The 18854-nt window shown below is 42.3% G+C and overlaps 1 protein-coding gene across 1 annotated transcript in view; it reads left to right on the forward strand.

The window, feature by feature from the left end:
• The window catches only part of SLIT3 (slit guidance ligand 3), a 531450-nt gene that overhangs the window by 477729 nt on the left and 34867 nt on the right, over window positions 1–18854 (forward strand). The window contains exons 30-31 of the mRNA XM_056349923.1: window positions 11251–11344; window positions 16713–16850. Coding sequence (XP_056205898.1) covers window positions 11251–11344; window positions 16713–16850 — 232 coding nt within the window. The remainder of the gene's footprint in view (window positions 1–11250; window positions 11345–16712; window positions 16851–18854) is intronic.

Genomic DNA, 18854 nt, shown 5'->3' on the forward strand with positions numbered 1-18854 from the left:
CCTGATCAGTCACCTGGAAGGATGACTGCAGTGCAGCTGGCTGGGCTGAAATACCCCTGAGAGGTACACCTGGCCTTCTCAGAGCAGAAAGGCAGGGAACAGCAGAAAATGGCTGGAAGAACTGAAGTCATCAGCAAACCAAAAGTTACATATAAGCTAAGAAAATCTGAGCCATGGTTTTGAGGGTCTTCTAAGAGTTGAATCCAAACACAAGAAATTGGACATGAGCTGAAATTGCTTGATTGAATGAACAGCAGCTAAGGAAATGCCATGGAAGCAAACAGGCAAGTCATGAAGGAGCACTTTGAAAAGATATGCGTGCCTGACCTGAAAAGAGGGAGATCTATTGACCAAAGAGTTTGACTGAAGTCTCCTGTGATGTCCAAGGCATCTCTGTGTATATTGTCTTCAAATAAACCTTTTTATACTGAAGCAATACTGAAATTACTACGGCAGTATCTATTAAAAAAAAAAAAAAAAGTAGATTACTTTAGTATGGTGTTGAATGTACTAAGAATAGTGAATGTTAATATTTCAGAGAGAAAGCGGGTCACTGGAGGAGTTGGGAATACTTATTCCTGTACTCAGACTTGTGCACTGAGGTGCCTGCCCCCCTGTCAGGTGCTGGCTGTGCTGAACGTTGTGTTAGCAAACTGTGTTTGCTTCATGGATTTTATCTGTATTTATATGAACAAAGAATGGATCGTGGAGGGTACTTTCCAGGGTAACCTTTTTCCTGTGAAGTAGTCTGGGGGACAATGAGCTCACAGCGTGGTGTTTTGCCTAAAAGGGCTGTGCTATCCGTAGGCAGGGTGTATCTAGCAGGACAGAAAGTGTAGGTAATATATCTTCTTCTTGTGCCCAAATATTATACTTAGTTCTGTTGTTCAGAATTCAAGGACCAAGTTGAGAGGTGAGAAAGAGGATTAGAGGTGAAACATAAAAAAAAAACCATTGTGGAATTGAGAATACATCTTGAAGATCTCAAGAAAAAACTTAACTGGCTTAACAAAGAGTAGGCAGACAGAGCAAGCTTTTTCTTTTTTTTTTCAACTTTTGTTTGTTTGTTTTCCACAAATGCTTGTATGGAGAATAGAAATTTCTTTAAAAGGTTCGTTGGCTGACCTTAGTGGCTGAACAAATCCAGACCATACATTTTTATCATTGTAATTATACAAGAGTTGTTTCTAGATACAAATGTGGTTTCTTGGCAGATGCTTTTTTAAAACACAAGTTACTTCTAGAGTGGTCTGTGTTACACTGAAGATCAGACTAGATGTTTCTGTACTGATAATCTGTGATGTCTTGAGCAACATTCAGGCTGTTAGTTAAAGGTGCCCAGCACAGCTCTTGCAGATTCCTTCTTTTCCTGACTGTAGAGGCAGGCAGGCTCTGGTAGCACTGTGAAGTAGGTAATCTGAATCCCTCATCAATCTTTTGGTCTTGGATGCCATAATACTTGTAAGAATGCAATGATATTACAGTAAGCACTGCATGTATGAAATAAATGCTCTTGTGTATTACAACACACATTTATGTGTGTTGTCCTGTAAGAAATATTTAGAATCCCCCTTGGTTTAGTTGACTAATAGTTAAATCATGACAGTAAATCTTATGTTCCTAAATGAAATGCAAATTAAAAATGCATGTGTTGGAAATGTTGGCTATTGACAGAGTTGCAGTATCCAGGGTTTGGGTTTTTTCCGTACCTTGGTATTTTCCTGCTTTATCTTCTGTCTGTCTAGCTTTACTTGTTGTAGCCTTTTTAGGAAACAATATCCCCAATAATGATGCATAAATTTTGCTTTCATTGGTTGGAATAGTGAAAGCCAAAGATCTTTCTTCAATTAATAAGTTTTTGTAGTGTTTTCCTTTAAAATTCTTTGACAGTTTTTTCCCCTACTCAAAGTAGATAAAAAATGGCCGATTTGTTAAGTGACTGCTGAGGCAACGAATTTCCCACACTCCAGCTCCATTTCACTCTCATATAAAAAACCCCACAAAAACAACACACCAAAAAATGACCCACAGTCACAGTAACATCCTTCCTAGTTCCTTTCCATGTAATAACTTTAAAACATTGTGGAAATACAAATGGATTCTATGAAGCATAAGTTAAAGAAGGTGAAACTGGGAAGGGGGGATAGGCAGATGGCTGATTGCTGTAAAAAAGATTCAAGCCCTTACCTGCACCACCAGGTTTCTTCAGCATTCTTAAAAGTCAGTATTTTCAATGTTTGTTGGTTGTATTTACATAACCAAACCAATACTTACACTGTGTAGCAGAGTCCTGATGGCTTTTATTGTCAGCTGTTGTCTTATTTTTTCCTCTCCCTGACTGGTTATTTTAATCCTGAAGCTAAATTATAAACATGTATTTCCTCCAGGAAAATTGTGTACCCAAAGTCCAGCCAGCTGTAAAGCCTGAGCAGTCTGTGGGCTGGTTTACAGCCTGGTGGGACCCCTTCATAGATTACAGCTGCTTCTTACTGCTTTGAAGGTTTTCCTTCTCTTAAAAAAGAAACATACATAAGAACCTCGAAAGAGAAAGCTATGAGTTAGGTCAGTCACCCCAATTCATTTCCTTTTTTGTATTTTTTCTAGTTTTTCTCTTGTTGGCTTTAACATGTTCTATCTCCAGCTATCAATATAAACATTCCACTGTCTCCCTAGCTTTGTGGCTTAGAAATGTAGGACAAAATTCATACCATTTCTCCCTTTCGTTCGTTTTTTTCTGTTCACTACTGTCATAGGTGTTCTCGAGAGCCATCACTGCTTTGCTTATAGTTCTAGATTCAAATACAGGATTCTGTACCTCCAAAAAGAGATCCTTCCCTCCGTCCCGCTGTCCTCTGTGCTTTCACTTGAAGAGGTGTCCAAACATAGCTAAAGGACCAAACAGGCTGTACCAAACATATACTACACACTTTAAAGGGGTTTATGCTTTACTTGCTGGTGTATTTCGTTTTGTTTGCTGTAATTTTTCCTTTTCTCCCATCTGTTTGATTTTAGGCAGAAGCAGGACTATGTAGTGCTTACACACAACAAAACTGGTAAATATTTCAGGTTTTGCTAAGGATCCTAAAAAGCCTCAGCAAATAGCCAGACCTCTTTGTTCTGAAACAATAAAAAATTAGTGGCTTCTACTACTGAAAATAGGTCTTTTCTAAAATACATTGCATCCCATGGCAGGGAGAGAGGAGAGCAAGTGTTTAAAATAGTTTGTTTCCCTGGGAAAAAGCTGCAAGCATTTTGTATCACAAGGGGGAAAAAAAATATCTCTCTCAATCAAAAAAAAAGCTTGAAACTATTTCTGGTTTTATGTGTTTGGAAGAGAAGGCTAAGCTCTATTTTACCTAAGGGGACCTTGTGGTGTCCTGTGGTAGATGGTATCTGAGATTTTTTGCAGTTTTGCTACTTTTAGACAGAACACTATTCACTGTTAGTGATTATGGTCTCTTTTTCTGGCATATCTGATTGTGGTAATGTTGCATGGCAAAAGCCAAGCACTTAGTCAAGCCAAACGAACTCTGGAAGAAAGAAGTTGTGTGGTGACTTGTGGCTGACACTCTTCTGCTGGAGCTCTCCCACCCGTTTCCCATCGCTAACCATTGTGAGACTGTTTTGCAGCAGTCCCTGAGGTGGGCACCAGTGACAGCTGAATGACGCTGCAGTTGATCATTGCACTGTAGGTTGTTTTTTCCCCCTTGTGATTTTTTAATTACATGTTTGATATAGGAACAGGAAGGTTCTAGGTAGTGTGGTTCAGCCTTGTGGTTCCACAAGGCTATTAGCTGCCTAATAAACACTGAAAGCTTAGCTATCTGCCTCTTCTAAAATTCTGGAACTTTAGCCATAACTTCCTCAAGATAAGCAGAGAAAATTGTGGTCAAAGTCTGGATATTTTCTTCCTTTTATTTGAAGGAGTTCTGCCTTACATGGAAGTTTCTCAGTTTTAGTTACTCGACAAATGTGAAGTATGTTTGCTTTCAGTGCAAAAAATAAAAAGGCACCCACATTTCCCACTTGCCTAACTATGAATGAGAAGTGCTGGAAGAGCTGGAAGTTTTAGCTATGTTTAGGAGCCTAAGCCCATTTCCAGCCCTGTTTTATTAAGAGAGAACCACATGTCATTGCTATCAGATTGGACTCTCTTATCTCATTGTACTGGGACTGAAGAAGGAAATAGCACAGTAACTGGCAGCGCTGCAGCCTGTCTTTAGTCTCAGTATGGGTGTCCTGTCATGTTGGAGCTCTCAGCTCCAGGATTTCCTTTGGTCATATTTCCATTTGCAAAATGTAATGTGTCATGTTTGGGGAACCAGATCGACTGGAGAATTTCTCTTTGTTCACCAGGACCACAGTGTATCTCTAAGAAAATGGATCAGCTACTATTGTCTTAAAGGATGAGTGGAGTGAATATCATCCTCAATTGGATCATTAAATGCAATCTGTGAAGAAAAGCCTCAGGGGATGAGACGTTAACCACAAGCCTGTTACTCACCTGCTTATGGGCAGGTGGTGTGTACTGCACAGTTAATCAGGCTGGGAGGAGCTGAGTCCACCGATGGGCAATTGGTGTATTCAGCACTCCGACAGCACAGTGGTGGCCACGGCACAACTGTCAGTAGGAAATAAGTAAATCTTTCTGCATATAAAGTATTCTTTGGAGCCCTCTATTGGTTCAAGGACTGTACGGGTTCATGCGTGCAGGTTTTGGTAGAAGGGGAGGAGGGCGGCTGTAGGGGGGGCTTCTGTGAGAAGAGGTGAGGAGCTGCTCCTGTCAGCCCTGCCGCTGCCCGAAGTTGAGCCTGTCAGCAGCACTCATGGCAAAACATGAGAGAAGCAACTATGCAAACACCAAGGTCAGTGAAGAAGAAGAGGGAAGAGGTTCTTGAGGTGCTGGAGAAGAAATGTCCACGCAGCCCATGGGGAAGACCACACTGAAGCAGGTTGTTCCCCTGCAGCCCATGAAGGACCATGTCAGAGCCAATACCCATACTGCAGCCTGCAGAGCACCTCATGCCAGAGCAGGTAGATATGCCCTACAAGAAGCTGCAGCCAATGGAAAGCCCAAGCAAGGGGCAGGCTTCTGGCAGGAGCTGCAGCCCATGGAGAGGAGGTGCCCGTGTAGGAGCAGCTTTTCTGGCAGGAACAGTGTCCCTTCAGTCTGTTCCTGAAGAACTGTATCCCATGGAAAGGACCCACGCTGGAGCAGTTCTTGAAGAACGGCAGCCCATGGGAATGACCCACATTGGAGAAGTTCATGAAGGACTGTATCCCATGGGAGGGAGCCCACACTGGAGCAGGGGACCAACATGAGGAGGAAGGAGTGGCAGAGATAAAGTGTTATGAATGGACCACAACCCCCATTCCCCATCTCTCCGTTCAGACCATGAGAGTTCAGATTCAGACACGTGAGTCTACAGCGTGTCCAGTGTCCTACTGCCAGCCCTGAAAGGACGTCTCAGAAAATGTATAGCATCTCAGATGTGACTGGATGCACTAGATTGTGTAAATAAATAAATCGATCCCTAATAGATTCCAGACAAATCACATAACTGGAAAACATCCATATGAAGTAATATGGCTCAAAAATGTAGGGGGTCCAGCAAAATTAGGTTCTATTCCAGACACAGTGGTTCTGAGGGATGATGCTATATGCAGGTGAGCACTGGAAGCTGGTTTAGCTCACGTTTTACACACTGTGGTGGTGTGGTGTTTGTGATGTTGAATACTATTTTTTGTACTTTGGCAGTGCACAGATCTGAAACTTACTCCTCCTTCAAGATTCAGAAATAGTGAAAGGATCGTTACTACTCTACCCAGATGTTGTTTAATCCATTACCCCTTTGTTTAATCTCAAGATTAGAGATAATTGCTCCTTCATTCTGAAAAACAAGCCACTTTGGGAATCTCAGTGTGGAGTGTAGCTTCAGGTTCCCACTTAATAGGCAAAAACCTAATACATGAAGACTTAAATGTGAGGGTTTTAAGCATTAACAATAATGCTTAAAATTAGAATAAAGAAAAAAGAAAAATAAAGAATAAAAAGCATAAAGTAACTTTTAGGTTTTTGCCTAGTAAGTATTGTGGGCAGTGTTTGTCAAACAACAGCAAAGTTCATTAATAATGCAGAAAGAGTTCTGCTATTGTGTATTCCAGGTAATTTATTATGGTTTGGTATCTAACATGGCAGCTGAGTGCATTTGCTTCTGAAGGATTTTCACATTTCTCTTTTCTTCATTGCAAGTTGAAACAGTTTAGAAGTAAAAAAATCATTTTTTTTATTTTCTAAGATGAGCCTCAAATCTTTTTCATCAAACATCAACAACATTCCTAACTGAATTATTTTCTTGGAGGAACATGCTATGTCTGTTCCACCCAACCATTTTTAGGTTCAGTGTTCTCCTGAAATTTCCAACTGGCACTGACTTCTTTTTAATAACTGAAAGGAGAGAAGAGGAAAACAAAATACAAAAAACCTTTTCTTCTGATACAAGTTATTTGATACAGAGTAATCTTTTATGAGAAAAACAGTACGGTATTTTTTTTTATTAGGAATAAAGAGAAGAGTTCTATTCTGACTTACCTGGCAATGTTCAGAAAATTGCAACATACTGTTTAACTACTCAAATATATATATCTTCTCCCTGCACAGCCTGTAAAAGTTTTCTCCGTGGGTAAAGGCCAGGCTTCCTTCATCCTTTCTTCATTGTAAGCACTTTCCTTTTCTCAAGTAATATTGTGAAATTCCTGACAGCATTTTTGCTTTTAGCCCTCCTGGACCCACGGAAGTTCTCTCGCATTAAGGATGATATTATGTTCTCTGTTTCATTATCAATTATTTCATGAGTACTCTGAATGAGAGAACAAAGTGTCACCCAACGGATGTACAAACAAAAGAAAAATCATCAAACTTACTGGTTGTAAATTGGTGATCTAGACTGTCTTTTCAGAACTGCTGTTTTCCTTACAGATAAATAGGTTAAATACTGTTACTGCATGCAATCTCTTTTACTGATTCAGGAGAAATAGTGTAACTTGGGTCCTGGTTTTAAAAGTCTAATGTGGCATGAAATAAATAGCTCTCATGACAGCACAGAACGGAAAAAAAGGAAGATGGTTATTAAACGGTGTGTAAAAGTCATCTTTATTGCTCTATTATTGTTTTGGCTTCATTCTGAGATGTGTGGAAGGCTACAGAAAAGCCTAAGCATGTTTCTTGGCAGCTCTTCATAAGCAGTGAGCCCTGTGAAAAGTGAATGTGGAAAACCCCATGAAATTAATGATTTTGCTGAAAAAATAAGACCAGGAAAATGTTGCATGAGACAAAAAAAAAAAAAAAAAAAAGTTGTGCTTTCAGTGCTGGTGAAGGGGACAAGGGAAGCCATTTCAAAGGGGCAGGATAGCTTTTCTAGTGTTTGGAGAAAATTTTTTAATTATTTAATTTTTTTTAGGCTTGGAGTTATTTTTTAACGCATGGGACAGCAGCAATGGGAGATCCACCTGTTACTGTTCCACCTGTCAGTATAACTTGATTCTAATCTGAAAGTTGCATTTTTTGCAGCAGATCAGACCGCTTCCTTCATCTGTCTAATGCTTCCCTCTCCTAAACAAGCACTAATTACTAGCACATTACCACCAGCCTTAAGAAGTTTGAAATGCTGAGGATGTGCCTACCTTTATGAAGGTACCCTCTCCATATCATACCTCAGTTCTACAGACCGCTCACTGGACGTTGTAGACCTAATACCTCTGGCTACTATGAAAAGTAGGATCTGTTGGCACAAGTGGTTTTTCTCTTGTAAATCTGACACAGTCTTAACCTGTTCTTCATTGCATGTCGATCTGTTCTCTTCATCTTTGATGAAAGAGAATACATGTGCCTTGATGAAAGCAAAAATATCATTTGGGATTAAAAAAAAAATGACGGGAAAGGAAATATAGTTGTTATTTTCCTGTCTTTTATATAAGCACTTCAGAAACCCCTGTGTACCCACATTGGAGCTCTGATTTGAGAATATATAGGAGAGAGGAAAATGGGGAGGTTGGATTGTTTTCTACAATTGGGAAAGCACTACCCTGAAGTTTTCTGTTGTTTTAGCATGATCAAATACCTTCCACAAAGAGATCAGTGCTGCTAAAAGTTGGCCTAACATTAATGTCCAGTTTGGTTTTAGGTTCACATAGCTATTCAATGAGAAATTTGGACTAGACCTTTAATTGCTGCACAGAGAAGTAGCCCTGTGTCACTCTAAGAAAAGAGGATCAGATTTTTCCTCTGATACTGACATTAAAGCGTCCAATGAATATTGCACACTCAGGTCTGAGGGCAGATTTTTTGGCCCAGATACTTTCTGAGTGAATAAAATATGAGAAAGTCTTTGTGTAGCTGGTGCCTTGGGTTTTGCTTTTCAGAAAGTGTTTTATTTCCCTGGCATGCTTTCTGCAACGTCTACTGAACATTGGTGGGGCCTGAAATAATGTATCAAGAAGAATTTTCTTCCTGAGATGAGGCTGCTCTAGTTCCAAGGCATTCCCAAATGAGCTCCCTAATGAGTGATAGATGAGAAAAATAACAGGAAGGATCCTTAAATGTTCCAAGTTTTGCATGAAAAAATGATAAATTTTTTTGGATGCTATGTTTGGTACTTAGCCTAGAATTCTCCTACCTTTTGATAGTGGTGCCTTCAGAGTGACACAGTGAGTCATAATATTTGACATTTGGGGAGATTTTTACTGGATGTCTAAGCACTTGTCAAGACTGTGGAGAAGAATGATGGTTTCCTTTGAGAGTTAATGAAACTGTTCTTATTTTTTTAAGCCTGTTTCCTTTTCTTCAAAACAAAACAAACAAAAAAAAAGAAATAGAAACTTCAAAAGTAATTATTGACCATTTTTAGTGAAAGAGTAGTTGAAGGCATCTATCTACACTGTATTCAGTTATGAAATGGTCTTCCAAAAATATTTCCAGCTTTAGATCATTGAGTTCTTTTAATGTCACCAGCCAGTTACTTTTTTCCATGCTTATTCTCACATAAGATTTGTAGCACACAAGGGACATGAGGAATACCAAGATGATGAACTGGCAGTTGTCCAGGCGTCATGGCAAGTTCTGACCTGCTCACGTTCATGTCTGCCCAAAGGCCGAGGGAATCACTTTGTTAGTATTTGGGAGGGTTGGTGGGCTGTGGATTTGCGGATTGCTTAGTAAGCAGACCTATCTCCAGTTCTGCCACCTCAAAAATGCGTTAATAGCCGTCCCCAATGACAACTGTGTTCATATTTGTAAGACTTGAGCGTCTCTAGTTGCTTTTGAGAACTAACAAAGTACAATGGCAAACCTCAAGTCCAGTGAATGATCTGTTTCCCTGGTTCCCATGGATTTGCGGCATTCAATTTCCTTGGCATGCCCCCCTTCCTGAGCTGGATACACTCCTTGCATTTGCCCAAGATTTGTGCAGGGCTATATAAAGACTTGGTAGTATTTAATAGTGGTGGCTTCCTGGGATTCCTTGGCTCTAGATGGAATTGGTTGTCTTATAACTGACACTATGAACAATAAAGTGTCCACTGCTGATGGCCATGCCAGACTTGTCCGGTATTGCCAAACCCAGCCCCTAAAAGCCATGAGGATGTGTATGGCACGTGAATACACGGTTTATGCTGGTAGTACCCTCTCTCATGCCTCTAGGGCTTTTATTCTTGCTTCACTTTCTCACGTGTGCTTGACAGCTCTCAAAAGCAGATATGTTAGATATTCTGTGTTTGAAACAAACAAAAAAATTGAGTGATTTTTGCAATCACATATTATGCTTCTATTCTAATGTGAAGAGTCAAATAAAGAGCTGTTTAGCTTGTACTGCCAGGAGGCTGGAGATGTGGGAGAAATAACCTGAAGGAGTGAGCTGGGGGTGTTAACAACTTAAACCATACCTGTCACCACCAGGGTCATCCTCAAAATTGTGCTCTGTCATCCCTGCCAGATCACAAGCTGGTAAAAGACGGAGAGTTCTGATTTGCATTTTCCATCTGAATTTTGATCTTTGTAATTTGCTTGGTTTCTGTTTTCAAGTGTTTCTCTGTAGCCACTAGAGTCAGAAATGTAAGGATGTTTGAAAATGGAGTTTCTTCCAAGGCAGGTGGAGCTGCAGCTTCATAAAAATACTGCTAAAACAGTGCCAGCCCACCCATGCCTCCCACATTATCTCTTTTCTCACACTATCCACTGGCTTGGTACTCATGTGATGGTATATATCACGTACAGGCACACAAAATATGCATAACCTTGAAACCCTGTAGATGCAGTCTTCTGATAAAGCTGCATAGGGGACTTTGTGACTGTAGCTTTTGGGGGTTTCCATGTTGAGAGCAGCTGACCTTTGCTTTTCCTGCAAGGCTTTGGGAGGTGTGGGGTAGGTTTCTTCTGGTTTCTTGGGAAGGCAAAGATTTCTGTGGTCTTTGGCTGCATCTCAAATCCTGGGGTACTGAAGTGTGACCTAATAATTTAGGACTCAGAGAAGGGTGGTATTTTAATAAACTATCTGGGTTTGAACATTCTCAAACTATTAATTATTAAAATTTATACAAATCCAGGGAGGTGCGTGGCACGTAACGCACCATACCTAGAAACAGCTGAGCTGAGCTTATGTGTGATAGATTATTTTCTGAAAAGACATCATCTCCTGTGAGCACAATAGAGCTAGTACATTTCTTATAAATAGTGAATGTTTTATAATTGCATGCAGTCCTAAAGCTGGTTCCTATTATTGAGAGTCACAGAGGTTTTGGGGGGAAGGGTTTGTGGGTTGTTGTTCTTTTCCAGAATGATGTCCAATCAGCTGCTTTGGCAGAGTATTAACTATGGCTAAAATATCTTTCAGTGTGAAAATGTTATGGTCTAATGAGCCACTTTGATTTTGTGTCACTTTCTTGCTTTGATAGAAGAGGTTCTGGGTCAGGAACTGCCCATTTGATCCTTAGCCTGTCTCCAAGTGGAGTCTATATGTCAGTACATTTTATACCAGCCTTTCTAATTCATGTAACAGAAACAGTACAGTCACTATAGGGCAAAGGAGCCCGATTTAATGAAGTCTCATGTGCCCTCACAAGCAATTTTGTCGCTTCCTTCTGAACTACCGAGCGCTCTCCATTTAGGGAGATTTGCCATCCCTGAACATCGTGGTTGAAGCTGCATCAGGATTGTCCAAGAAGTGTTATAGCTTCATTGCTTTTCTTTTGCCTCAGGTGAACTGTGCGATGAGGTGATTAACCACTGTGTTCCTGATCTGAATCCATGCCAACATGAGTCCAAATGTCTTCCCCTTGACAAAGGAACCAGGTAAGCATGTGTGTGTGTTGGTCTCCACACACAGGCCAGATCCATCCATTGCCTTGACTAGGGTTGAACTGGCAGTGAGTTTGGGGTAAAAGTCATCGAAATTAACACAAATAGTGCAAGACTAAATTACTTCAGACCATGTCACAGTTTGATTTTAATACAACCATACATACTTTTCTGGCTTTCTGTGGTTTACTTGAAAATAATGCACGTACGCCCAGAGCAAAGAAATTATTCTGGGATAGAGCATGGCAAAAGGAGTACTTCTGGAGCAGTTACTGCAAAGTATGTGATCCTGCATCGGAAACTAAGGACAGGTTCCTTATGCATTCCTTAGGACATCCATCAATTCAGGCAGCATAACGGGGACATTAACAGATGTAACTCGGCTCTCCTCAGCCCATGCTGGCTCAGTGTTTAAAATCCAGTCCCCATTCTAACTGCTGAGTAGGAAGGATAAATCTGTGGCCTGCGCATAAAGCTGTAGGGCAGGAGTTTTCTGTTGTACTCCCACTGTAGCTGTTGTCTTCTGGGATGGCTGGCAGCCTTGGGGTGCACTGGCAGAGGCCAGCCTTGGCTGCAGTGGGACCACTCTCCCCATGCTTCCTCTCCTGGGCAGCAGCAGCAGCCAGCTGAACTGGATGGCTCTCACACGGGAGCTGCAGTCTTCTGCTGGCCACAGAGGCACGTCTCGCTTGGCTTCTGTTAGGTTTTGTGAAGTCTGTGTTTGCGTTTGCATCCTGGGAATGACGCTGACTGTTCGCGGGGGCAAAATAAAGCCTCGTGTTTTAAATGGCAGTGAAACATCTGGATATTTGGAGGTTGGGGTGTTTTGAGAGGTGCACAGTAGCACTGTTCATCACTTGTCTGAAGAGAGAATTTCAGAGCAATTTAGCAAATAGAGACAGGCAGTTGGAAAGTCAAGCTCTATGAAAAGCCTGTCGAGAAAAGATCTTTGAATCAAAGAAGTAAGAAAGCAAGACAAATTCAAGAGAGTTCAGTGCAGGGTGAGCTGTGTTCTGCACTTTCCCCTAAGGTTGTTTTCACAGCCCCAGTGCAATCCTGGATGCTCACCGATTCCCTCCTGGGAGGGAGGGCTGTGGTTTTGGCAAGGGACACCCTCACCCAGCACACCCAGCATGTCACAGGGGAGAGATGGCAGCAGTCTTTGGTCTTCTTGGTAACTTGCAGGTGGGGTCAGGTTGTGTCCTGCGAAGCAATGGCATGTAAGGATAGTGCAAAATAATATACAGAACATTTCAGGATAGTTAAAAGGAAGTGACCCAAAATTTTAGAGCTGCTAGATATCTTAAGGAGAGCAGAATCTGTGTTAGACAGTCAGTCTGTACAACTCAAGCCTGCCTTTTGAGTGAAAAACCTCCAGACAGAAATGTTTCCAGCTATAGAGGAAGAGGAAACTTCTACATGATTCAGACAGTTACTGAAACGATGCACAGGGACTGGATAAGGAGGTGTGTACCAGTACATAAATAGTCCCTGATGTTCTTTCCAGCTTTCATTCCTAGTTAATCCATCATTCGGCTAATCCAGTAGCTATGAGGCACCGTGTTATGAGGCAAAGGCTTGTAACTCAAATTACCGTATGTTGCTAGATGTATGAAGGAATGGAGACAGCTGTGGTCCTGAATGGTTTTACCCTTGCTGGAAGCATTTTCATACCTGCTACCCAAATAATTTGAGTAAATAAGATGCTTGCTTGCTAGAAAAGTGTTCTTCACAGCGGGGCCATTAACCCTTGAGGGGGAGCCTAAATAACTACTTGTAAGTATTTTCTGCTACTGTTTGTTGCATTATTCTTCCCAGTATTCACAGAGTGCTACACAAAAATCTAGAATTTCTTTACTACTTCTGTCCCATTTTGCTTTCTAGCAGGCCAGACTTCATAGGTGAAGGAGCCTGCCCGGCCCTGTACGTAGTTTCGTCGAAATACTGCTTTTTTCTTTCATACTTCAGTTGCACCAAGCCATTCAGAAATGGGCTGGAAGCCCTTGGCAACTTTTGCAGTCATGTGTGGTTGCTGATGGGTCTCAGTAAAAACAGCAGCTTCTGGTCCTCTGCTGTTGCTGATCCCTGGAGCAGTGTGATCTCCTGACCTGTGATGCACCATGCATTTAGCAGGTAATTGTGCAGCCTGACGCCACGCGCAGAATGAGTCAGGCTTTCGCACTAGCCCTCCGCTCCACTTGCAGAGGCGGGGAGTGGTAACGGCAGGATTCAGGCTTGTTCCTGAACTGACCATCCGCTTGTTGGGTTTGTGCCCTGGGTATGTGCATAGGACACACCAGTGAAGAACATCACGTCAGCATGGACACCAGTCAGTCTGTCCTGCCGTCAGCAATAGTCAGTCTGAAACTCTGCAGAGGGAGGAAGAGATGACAAGGACGGGAAAAAAAGTAGGAAGCCAAGTTATTTATTGATACGGGGAGGACTCCATTCTGGCCCTGCAGTAGAAGCTATGATTCACAGCTTTAATACAATAGACATTGAGTGCATGCAGATGCAAATCCCCTTGGATAAGGCAGCATTTTAAATATTAGTAGACATGTTTTTAGGCTCTCTCTGATACCAGGAATGTTGCCATCACTACAAGGCTGTAGCAGAAAACAAGATTTCAACTGTACTGATGTCAGATGGTCACTGGGAAAAGGGATAACTGCTCTAATATAAATTACTCTTTACCACAATTTGAATAGGAAAGTTTCTTTGCCACCTTCTTTACTGCACCATATTTTTACTGATACTCAGTCACTTGCTGGCAGTATGGGGGGATGGGGTGGAGCTAACATGCCATCATTCCCTGGTTGGGGACACCTTGGGTTTCTAGGAGGAGGCTGGATGAGGCACTCACGTGGCTGGTTTCTCACCTGCTATACTCCACGCGTGTGTTTTTAGGTAGCTTCAGCCTACATGTGACACACGAAGAGCTCAGAGATGACTGACGCAAAAGGAATTCCATGTTTCTAAAGGAAAAGCCAAGCTTGGAAGCAAACTGGACTATTTCAGTGTGTGTTTGGCTGCACAGAACTCTTTGCTTTCTAAGCTAAAATTGCAGGTGGCTTTCCTCACTTCCAGCCTCCACATCTTTATTGTGCTGTTACTATAGAAGAAGAGTAGTTTTCTGTATGCCAGAAAACAAAACAAAACAAAAAACAACAAAAAAAAAAATACCATTTAACACAATGAAATGAGTTCTAAAAAAAATAATTTCAGGAAAGGAGCATGTTTTTCCATTCACTGTATTGATGTTGGAGCATGGTATAAAATATACTTTATTATTCTAAACCTTGGAATTATTACCTGACAGCTTAAAATGCTGATTTAATGCAGCCCTGCAGAGAAAAGTGGTGGTTCTGTCATTACTGAGATAGCCAATGCACATCATAAAATTGATGCATGGCAGCCCTGAATAAGGAACTGCACATCGTTCATTATTACATCACTTTATATTAGGACTGCAGGGATCAATAAAAAGCAACAGGATTAAATGCTGCCAATTCCCTCCACAAAGTCTTTTGATTGACATTATTTGCTTGCAGGTGTGACTAAAATGTTGCCAGAAAATGTTGCCCGCTTCTTATGGTTTGGGGAAGGAGCACTTTTGGCTTTTTGCTCTGTTTTGCAATCTCCGTTATGTTAATCACGGTATTCCCTGAGCCACCAAGGTGTAAAAAAGCAATTCAGGCATGCAGAGCTGGAACATCAACCATCCTGTGGCTGCAGAGGGTCATGATGGGGGCCTCTCCTGTAGGGAGGATGGAGAGAGAAATTATATGCATCTACATAATGTTATCCATCCTGCGCCCTGCAGGTTAATAGACTTTGCCCCATTTCCTCCTTTTTTAGCCAGTCACAAGCCATGTTTTGAAAAAGAGATTGAAGGTCATATTCTTCTCATTGCTTGAGCTAGGTGGTTGCTGCAGCCCTGGTGCTGTGGCACCATTCACTGCTTGTTAGCACACACAGGACCTGCTGCTGCACTCAGGCAACTTTCACCCAGCTCGCTGGGGAGCGGCCAGGAGCTGAAATACACTGTCACTCGGAACCAAATTCAGCACAGTGACTGCTGCCTGGAAAGTGGAAATACCTCTTCTCATCGGCTTCTATGTGTCCAGTTCCTCTGAAGACGCTTTCCACAAGGAGCCTCCTCCTGCACTTACCCCACCAGGCTGCTGGCAGGGAGGAGGTAGTGGCAGCCAGGCTGGTGGAGTAGTAGTTTCTCTCCTGATGCTGCCTGCCTCAGCTTTGTAACGTCTCTCCTCTTTCAGCCCTCAGTAGCAAGCATGCTGGGTCCAAACTAGAGTCTCTAGCAAGAGCACAAACCTCTTTTTTTATTGCTGAAGTTAACTGTAGCTCTTCCCTTGTTTTGGTTGAAGTGATATGCCTTTTGTTTTCCAGATGTGCACTAACATCCAGCTGGGAGGAGTAAAACGTGTTTTATGGACTAAAGCATGTTCATGACTAAACATAGTCTACACTATAGATTCAAAAAGAGGGCTGTTGAGCAATCCCAGAAGATCTGTTCCAAGTCAGAGACTTTGGGATGTATTTTCTATTGTCAGGTTATAAACTTCTGCGAGGCTTATAATAGAAATGCTGATGCAGCCTTCGTACAACAAACTTGAGAATTGTATAAAACACAATAAAAAGCCAATGTCTGCAGGTTCGGATGCATCCTATTGTGTTGCTCCTGCGAATAGTGTTACCCCATAGCAGCAGGTACACGCTTCGCCTTTGTCACCATAGGAAAGGACGGGCTTCAAAGGCAGCTTTCTGTAGCCACAGCAAGGTTTGCTGTGCCTTGCAAATGAATGGCAAACAGGTGGTGGTCTCAAAACTGATGGTATTTTTCTTTAGATTTGCTGAGTTTTATAGCTTGCTTGCAGATTGCTTCCATTTGGAAGGTGGAACCTTGCTGTGCTCTGTGTAGCTGCGCAGGGCCAACCTCAGACACTCAGCAGTGTTCAGACACTGGCAAAATCATCGTCTGAGGCATCAGAGCAACTGCTCTTGCAGAATGTTGCCCTTTGAGTCTGTAAGGTTAGGGACGATGTCGTCATCTTTAGCATAATTGGTAGACCACTACATGATGACTCTTCTCCACAGACTTGGCTGAGGAAAAGCAGTAGTATGGTGTTGGTTTGCGTGAATTTAAGCACACTGCAGAACCTCAGCTGCAGACAGACAGGAGCGACTTGAGTTTTTCTGATGGCAGGAACTGTGCTTGATGTTTCCAGGAATAATTGCTAACACCTTTCCATCTCAAAACAGATCGGTGCAAGGCTGCCTGTGTGTGCTATTGTTGTGAATGTTGAAACAAGCTATTAACAGCGATCTTCTTGTATTTCAGATGTGAGTGCTTGCCAGGTTACAGTGGAAAACACTGTGAAATAGATGACGATGACTGTGTGGGCCATAAGTGTCGCCATGGAGCTGTGTGCGTAGATGCAGTCAATGGCTACACCTGCATCTGTCCTCAGGGGTTCAGGTACGTGAGAGTCAGCTCCTCCCCCAGACCGTCTTCTGTACGTAGTGTTGGGGCACTTCTTTAACTGCTTTCATCCGCAGAGCTAATCAGCCTCTGGATATGGTATCGATCTGTCAGTCCTGCCTGAACAGATGGCTCAGTGCTTCAAATCTTGTACCTGAAGTAGGTCTTAGCAAATGAACTGAATACAGGGGGTTGACAGTTCTTGCTTTGAAAACAGCAGTTTGCCTTATGTGCAGTGCTGCATTCGTTTGCCAGTATGTGTGCCTCAGCCATTCCTGGTAAAACACTAGGTAATACACCCAATTAATTATATGGAGATAAGCTCTGCGTGCACAAGCGTGGGCAAAGGATAATGGAAATGCATATATGAACCCTCAGACCTGGCTGCAAGAAAACACGAGTTTGAAGACTTTGTGCCAATATCTCTGTGCCTGTTGGTGGATGGTCTCAGTATGATTCGGGCTGTACATGTCCAGTCTCTCATTCTGACAGCTGCCAATATATCTGACTCCTGGAAATCTCTCTGTCTGTCAAAGATAAGTGTGCTGTTCCAAATGGATTCACTAATCATTGCCTGAGGCTGGACACTGGCTTCCTTCCAGCTAAACCTTTCTGTGTTTGAAATACACACGAGACAAAGAAGGAATACCTAAAAAGATCAGTCTTGACAAAGCAGAAATTGCATGAACACTTAGAAATCATTTTCTCTGCTTTGTATCTGCAACTGTTTTCATTCTTCTTGCTTTCATCCTTGCTGGTTTTGGGGGTTTTTTTCCCTCTCAACATAGATTTTTGTTGCAAAGCAGACGGCCTTCCCTGAATAGGCATTGATACATAACAAGATGTCAGCCCGTGGTTTCAGAGAATCAGACGTGTTATTTACAGGCTATCAAATATCGCTGAATTTCAAAGTCGTACCCTTTTCTCCACGTTTCATTCTCTGCTTCAATCCCTTTGATGGCCTTAGGGATCTTACAAATTCATGACCAGTAAGGACAACAAGTGGCTGTCCCACAGTGGAATTGTAAATGCTCAATGTTTTCTAAATGTTAGAGGTGAGAAATGGGATTGCAAAGCCATATCTGGGGTCTAAGGTTAACTTGAGCTTGTCATCAGATGGTAGTGACTGGGAGACTTCTGCTGCAGGTCCTCTGATTTTTAAGGCGTGCCAGTATTAGGTAGTGATGAATGTGAGGGTTTTCTCCAGGAAGGCAGGGTCATAGTGTTTGGCAGAGGTGATCAGAGTTGTGACACAGTTGAGCAGAGCAGCAGGGGTAGGTGGGAAACTGCTCTGGGTCTCTTCCTGTGTACCAAGCAGCCTTGCTGGCAATGTAGGCAGTATCCCTAGTTGGCCAATCTCACACCAGGGACTTCAAGAGTAGAACCTGGAACAGCTCAGCCTGCTCCCTTGCTCAGATGGGGGGGGTTCATCCCACTAAATGTCCTCCAAGAAGAGGAAACATCTTTCTACACAAGGCTCCAAAACTCAACTACTAGCTAGTTATTCATAGTGCCAGGTGGACTTGGGCAAGCAAAGTAATCCCACTGCCTGACAACAGCAGAGCAGGATTAACCATTTTCTTTCTGGTTTTTTGCACTAGTCTATGCCACCTCCCTAAATTTCCTGTTCAAGATGCAAGGGAGCAAGGACTGTTTAGGAGAAAAACACCACAGTGAGCACTAACAGGCTCCCTCTGCTAAGGTGGAAGCAAGCTGGAGCCCCTTGTGTTCTCCGTGCAGAATAGTCCCTGATCTTGTTTGATTTCAGAATTAGAATTCTGCTAACAAAATATGATCTGCTCATCATTCTTTCCATGACTCCAGCCTTTAGTATTTTAAAGGCCTGCTGCTCTGAAGGGGGTTCTGATATATTTTTTTCCCCCCTTTTTAACATTGCAACTGCAAAGATGGTGATTGACAGAGTTCAGCCTTCTGATGTTCAGGGTTATAGACTCAGCTGTTCACGAAGCGTGCCTCAGGCACTGGGCTGTGTGGCAGGGA

The sequence above is a fragment of the Falco biarmicus genome, chromosome 8 (genome assembly GCF_023638135.1).
Source record: "Falco biarmicus isolate bFalBia1 chromosome 8, bFalBia1.pri, whole genome shotgun sequence".
Lineage (NCBI taxonomy): Eukaryota > Metazoa > Chordata > Aves > Falconiformes > Falconidae > Falco > Falco biarmicus.